The sequence below is a fragment of the Epinephelus moara genome, chromosome 16 (genome assembly GCF_006386435.1).
Source record: "Epinephelus moara isolate mb chromosome 16, YSFRI_EMoa_1.0, whole genome shotgun sequence".
NCBI lineage: Eukaryota > Metazoa > Chordata > Actinopteri > Perciformes > Serranidae > Epinephelus > Epinephelus moara.
This window is the reverse complement of record NC_065521.1, coordinates 6,617,558-6,623,853: the sequence shown is the minus strand read 5'-3', so window position 1 is coordinate 6,623,853 and position 6,296 is coordinate 6,617,558. Positions and strand designations below refer to the sequence as shown.

The window sequence follows — 6,296 nt, the reverse complement described above, 5'->3', positions numbered from 1 at the left end:
GCTGTCTGATGATATTCTGAGAGCTTAGTTAGTTGTAGGCTTACATGACCACAGCCACATCAGCTGTCCTGAATATGTATCTCCACAAAATCAGCCATAAATTATCTGGATGCACACCAGCAAACATGCACGGACATGACACAAACATGTGACTTTATATTTGATACATATATCTTTAAAGAGATACTTGTACATAATGGGTCAGTTTCATTACTCAGATTTGCAGGTGAGGGGAAGGTTGCAAAACTGGACCCATGCAGGACTTTACATAAAAAGGTGAACATAGCAAGTGTGTTGGATAAGCCCTGCTGGTGCACAGGCAAGGACAGAAAGACTGGGTACTTCTTTTAAATTTGCAAGGGAAGGCTTGAATGAATAAAATCTGAGAAAAGAAACAGGCCCTATACTGGGCTGTAAAAAATTCTGACTACTTTTTCCTAAACAAAAAGAAAAGATAAATAGCCGTCCTACTTTTCTGCCCTCAATACTCCTATAATGTTTGTACAGTCCCTAACATTTGAACAGCTTCAAAGTTTTCTTTTTATAATAACATGTACTGTACAGCCTGCAAGTAGGAGGCCGTATGGGGTTTGTTTTTGTACAGTACAGTAAAGTACAAAGATACATATTCACAAACAAACGAGGCCACCTGAAAGAAGTCATATGGAACATACTAGATTTAGTTGGTATGCTCCAGCACACATTGTGCATCCATCAAAGAAAGGTATAACCACAACACAGATGTTAAGAGGGAAATATGTGCAGTGTTCAGCTCTGATGATAGCCTACCATGTTGATGTCAGTGATTCAGCAAGCAACGCTGTCGGTGTCCACTGCCTTCCTGTTAAAATTGTTTGGCATTGTGAAAGGAGACTGTGGATTTTACAAAATTCAAGATATACTGTACAGCTGATATATGCTTAAATCTAATATTTATATTCTATAGATATTTTCCCAGTATGCTGTGGCTTGTTTTAGCATTACTCCTTCATTGTGCCTTTTTAAGTGTTTTTTTCTGTCAGTCGTAACATTTATAATATATTCCATACCCTCTGTACATATAAACAGGTGTACACAAATAAATACAATTATTTAGGAATAGGGTCTTTAATGTAAAGACATATTAGCTGATAATGCTTGTTTATCCTTTGGACCCACTGAACGTTTGTTCTGTATTTGGGAACTAGATGAAAAAGCAGTGCATACAGATGTTCACATCTTTTGGCCTTCTCTTTTGTTACTGTGTGAAAAAAAACTAAATAATTTATTTGTGCAAATATCACTGCTCTGAACATTACTGTATCAATGATCTTTCCAAACCTGAATGCCTTGTCTATCATTTTTTAGTGAAAGACTCATTACTCTGCTGTTTTTCAACTCTGTTTTAGATAATGTGATTCTTGTATTGTTGACAATAGCAATATTTTTTCTGGACTAAAATCTGAAATCTTCAAAGGGAATATTTTCAGGTATTTAAGAGTTTGTCATTTGTTGTGTTTGTTATTCATTTAGAGACAGCTGTGATAAAGAATATCTGAGGGAAGTTTTCTAAAGAAAATTTGTATAGAGAGATGATATGTGATTATACTGAATCAATACCAGCACTGTATATGTAGTCTATGCATAGGGTTACAAATGTTTTTGTGTTTTTCTTTATCCATATAAAGCTCTGCATATTTTGTTGGATGCTTAGTTCAATGCAACTGTAGTGAAAATTTTCAAATAAATTGGTTTAGAAATAACTATCTGCCCAAATGTTCAGTTATATAGCAGCAAGCAACATTTCATATATTGTTTACACACTTACATACACAGTTAATGTGCTTGTTTTGTGTGTATTGTATTAATGAAGGTGGAGAATATTTGAAATTATAGGCCTATCAGCTATGATAGCTAACAAAAATGTTTTTCACATTATTTCAAATGAAGATGAAAAAATACATTAAACTTCTATAAAGTAAAACTGCTTTTTGGGTGTGTCAAATAAAAAAGAAATTAATTAATCAAAAACCTGACTACTTCCGCAACGTCACTAATGACACGTATTCAAAATGGCGGCCGCGGCTATGGTAAGTGGAAAAGCGAACTCTTTTTCTTCAAACTACACGTCGTTTATACTGTCTTCTCAAATGAAATTGGGCACAGTGTTGTAAATGTGACGGAGTAGAATTCGGCCATGGTCGATAAATTACATTTCAACGTTAACGGGGTGCGGATTTATTGGAGTTCGCTGCTGTTAGAATGTTGGACATTTTGCTAACTGCTTGGTGGAGTTAGCTAGCTGTAATTACCTAGCTTGACTGTCAGTGAGCGGTGGCTCTTAAAACTGATTTGTATCATTTGTCTGGTATGTTAAACTGTGCTGACAGAGTATAAAAGGCCACGTACTCGGTTGTTAGACTGTCATTTGCTTTGCAGCCAAGAGAAATCAGCTAGTCGAACTTTGGCTTAACGTTAGCTGTTAGCAGCTCTGCCAGCCAGCGTCAGTTTGAGGTTGTTGTCGGTGTAGTTAAAACAGTACTGAAAGCTGTCAAGATGACAGCAAGAGATCAGTTGCAGAAGACAAAGACAACGTCCGCTAAGACCGTCTATGTTATTTAACTGTGCTGGTACTGTCTGATAACATAAATGTCGTTTAGAAGAAGCCACGCTTGCTAACTTCCTTTCGCTGTCATATCGTAACTCACAATCCCCATAAAATACATGTGCTTCCAATGGACTTGTTCATAAACGTACTTTGATGCTTTTCAGTATTGAATCACTCGGCTTCTTTTACACTGAAAAATCAAAAAATGATTCTGAAGTGTCAAAATATTGTGTAGTAGTGTCATGAATCCAAATTTGATTCTACTGATTTGCATTGACTGTTTTTATTTGGCTTTATTGTTTATAATGTCTCAGTGTGATCAAATGTGTCTATAATGACTATGTTGTACTACTGTGTATGCTATGCTATTGTATTGCTTTTAGTCTTGATTTCATGGTGTCTTATAAGTGGAGCACTGGACTTAACAATTGTTCCTGTATGGGATAATTAAACCATGTATAGTAACGACAAACTAACTGGGGTAAAAACACTCCTTGCAACAACCACAGCTTTAAGTCTATTTAGATACGCAGGTCTGTATCCGCTTTGCATATTAGGGCACTGCCGTTATCTCCCCATCATTCATCTTTGCACGACTGTTAAAGCTCCATTAAGTTGCGTGAGTCCTGCCATAAATTTGGGCGACTGTGGCTCAGCAAGGGTTCCTCCACACATTTTGTTACCAGACTCCTCCAGCCCACATGTCAAAGTATCATTGAGTAAATCTCAGAACCCCACATTTCTACCTCTGGCTAGGCCAGTGCGTAACATGGTAGCTTGCTGCCATTGGCATGTCTGAAAGAGTCAATCAGAAGTAAATTCTAAAGCAATTTTTATCAAAGCAATATATAGATCCAGTTAACATTTAGATTGGATTTAAGTGTGGATTCACCCTCATTAACAGTCTTATTGTTAAGCAATTTTTGGGTTGCTATGTCTTTGTGTTTAGGATCGATGTCTTGTTGAAAAGTAAATATTGTCCCTAGTATCAGTTTTTGTGCTTCATACAACCAGTTCAGAAGACATGGCGAGAACTCTGATCAGCGGTTTGATCCCCAGCTCCTTCATTCTGCATGTCAAAGTATCCTTGGGCAAGATACTGGACCCTGAGTTGCTCCCAATGGTTGTTCCATCGGTGCTTGAGTGCATTTATGCTGTGTAGCAGATAGCACCTTGTACCATAACCTTGGCCTAAAGTGTGTGAATGGGTGAATATAGTGTTAAAGCACTTTGAGCAATCAGAAGGCTAGAAAGGCATTATACAAGTGTAGGCCCATTTACCATTTCCTGCACACCTTTTGAGAAACGCCAGCTTAGATGTCATATGAGGTTTTTCTCTTTGGTTCTGTGCCATAAAGTTGCCACTGCTGAATCACCTACAGTAGGCAACAGATGTATGCACAGTGTCCCAGTCTCATCTCGGCTTTGGAATCCTGTATTTCCAACTGTGTCCTCAGGCCTTTATGGCCTGTATGACTAAGAATCTAAACAGATTTCTCCTCCCATCAGATTTACAGCTGTGCCTTAGTTTTTCCATAAAAGAAATCTACCATACTCTGTTCTGGGCAATTTAAAGTGATTCTGAATATTCAGATCTTTTCCTAGGTTGTTACTTTTCAAGTCTGGGATTTGTTTGAAATCTTGCTTTGACTCGATGATGTAGTTACTTTTTTTTTGTTTTGTTTTTTTGAGCATTTTTGATATAAGATAGCTGATGTTTATTGACTTGGAGGGATCCCCCTCAATAACTGAACTTAAGGGTTGTAATGGAACCGTGAAACCGTATACCATGGTATGAAAATTGGCTATCCTTAAGTGGATAAGTGTACATTTGCTTATCTACTGTATTGAGGAAATAAAAGGAAACCAGATGGAGAATCTTACCTCACACATCTCCTCTCCTTCTACATTGCCTGTCAGACATTTTACACATACGTTAATTTAAAAAAAATGTTTTATGTTTAATTTATAACAAAGTATTTGTTCAGCCAGTTAAACCCTACTGTTTTCAGTCCTTTAAGAGTCCCTGTAATTGATAATAATAATTGTATAACATGTATGCTGTGAAACTGTGATAATTTCTGAGATGTAATCATATCATGGAAAACCTCACACTGTTACAACCCTAGTGTTAATATTGTGCTATATATTCATTCATTTTGCCAGGCAAAAAACATCCCATAAAACCCCTGATTATGTTTCTGGGTAAACCTGAAGAATCGCTGAAATGTTATTTTTGGTTTAATGTTAGGGGACAGCCAGTCATCCTTAACTGCCAGACTTAGTAATGCATTTTGATGTGATATTGTCTTCCACACAAAAAAGTTCATGTTTTGAATGTTTTTGTCTTGCATACACTCACAATAATTTCTGTCAAATCACATAATAAAGTGGTCGTTTCTGTGTGGTGAAATATTTGGTGGTGTCTGTGTTGCAGGAGACGTGGTGGGCCTTGCTGCTTTTGTCCTCGTTGCCTGTTGTTCGGCCTTTCTATGTACCCGGAGTCGCTCCCCGGGACTTCCATGAGGGTGACGTAGTAGATCTTAAGGTAAGACTAGATTTCATTTAAACATTTTACAAATTAGCCAAAACAATGTGATATGTTTGTTAACTTCCTCCTTCCACTCCCGTGCTTACCTGCAAAGTGTGTTACCATGACTACCAAATGATTTTGTGTTATTAATCGGGCTCAGTTTACATCTAAGTTCGATTGATAGCTGTCACACCTAAACAAACCAAACTAATTGTCTAAGTGCACCGAAGTTCGTGTGGCCCATAGATTGTATAAAGATAATGCATGTAGCCACGGTGCTGTCACCCATTGGTTTGTGGGCTTGCATTTTTAAGCCTTGAGTTTTGCATTTTGGCCACCACCATCCTGTTTTTTTGTTTTGTTTTGTTGTTGTTTTGGTTGTTTTTTTAGCTGGAAGTGACCATATTTAGACAAGGGGGAGGAGCTTTGGAGAAGCGAAGGGTGAATCTGACTCATGGACTGTAGTGATGCCTTGTACATAGCTTGTCACTCAAAGCAGCCACATTCCTAATTAGGTATAAGGTATAAGGAGGAGTTTTTGTACAAGGCTGTAAACTGTATTTTAAAGCCCAGTTCAGACCAAAGATTCACGACGAGACAAAACCGTTAAAGAACATTGCAGAGAAAACTTGCAGCAGTTTGAACTGGCTGGTCTCAGTTCGACTCAAGCCGGCTGATGGTGTCACCTGCAACTCAGCAGGTCAAATCACTGGCAGCTGGTTTTAGAGTGTAAAGCATGTCACCTGTTTCAACATCCAATCAGCTTGTAGTGAAGTCTGCTGGTCAAGTCAAAATGATGGCAGATGGCGTGTTCGCTTGCTGCTCACCGTATGTGCTTATGGCCCGCCCACACACACATTCTCACTGACTGATTAATTGAGGCTGGTTATTTATATTATTGTTGCGTATTAATTATGAATACAGTTAGGGCTGGGCGGTATGACCTAAAATTCATATCACAGTATAAATCGAATCCCTTCACGGTAACGGTATACAGTCAGGTCCATAAATATTTGGACAATGATACAGTTGTCGTCATTTTGGCTCTGTACACCACCACAATGGGTTTTAAATGAAACAATGAATACCTGCTTAAAGTGCAGACTCTCAGCTTTCATTTAAGGCTTTTTTCAAAAATGTAGTATGTACCGTGTAGGAATTACAACCATTTCTTCA

The 6,296-nt window shown here is 37.9% G+C and overlaps 1 protein-coding gene across 1 annotated transcript in view; it reads left to right on the top strand.

The window, feature by feature from the left end:
- Positions 1-2,025: 2,025 nt before the first annotated feature.
- The window catches only part of tm9sf4 (transmembrane 9 superfamily protein member 4), a 26,252-nt gene continuing 21,981 nt past the window's right edge, over positions 2,026-6,296 (top strand). The window contains exons 1-2 of the mRNA XM_050064630.1: positions 2,026-2,069; positions 5,025-5,135. Of these exons, the coding sequence (XP_049920587.1) occupies positions 2,052-2,069; positions 5,025-5,135 (129 nt within the window). The 5' untranslated portion in view covers positions 2,026-2,051. The remainder of the gene's footprint in view (positions 2,070-5,024; positions 5,136-6,296) is intronic.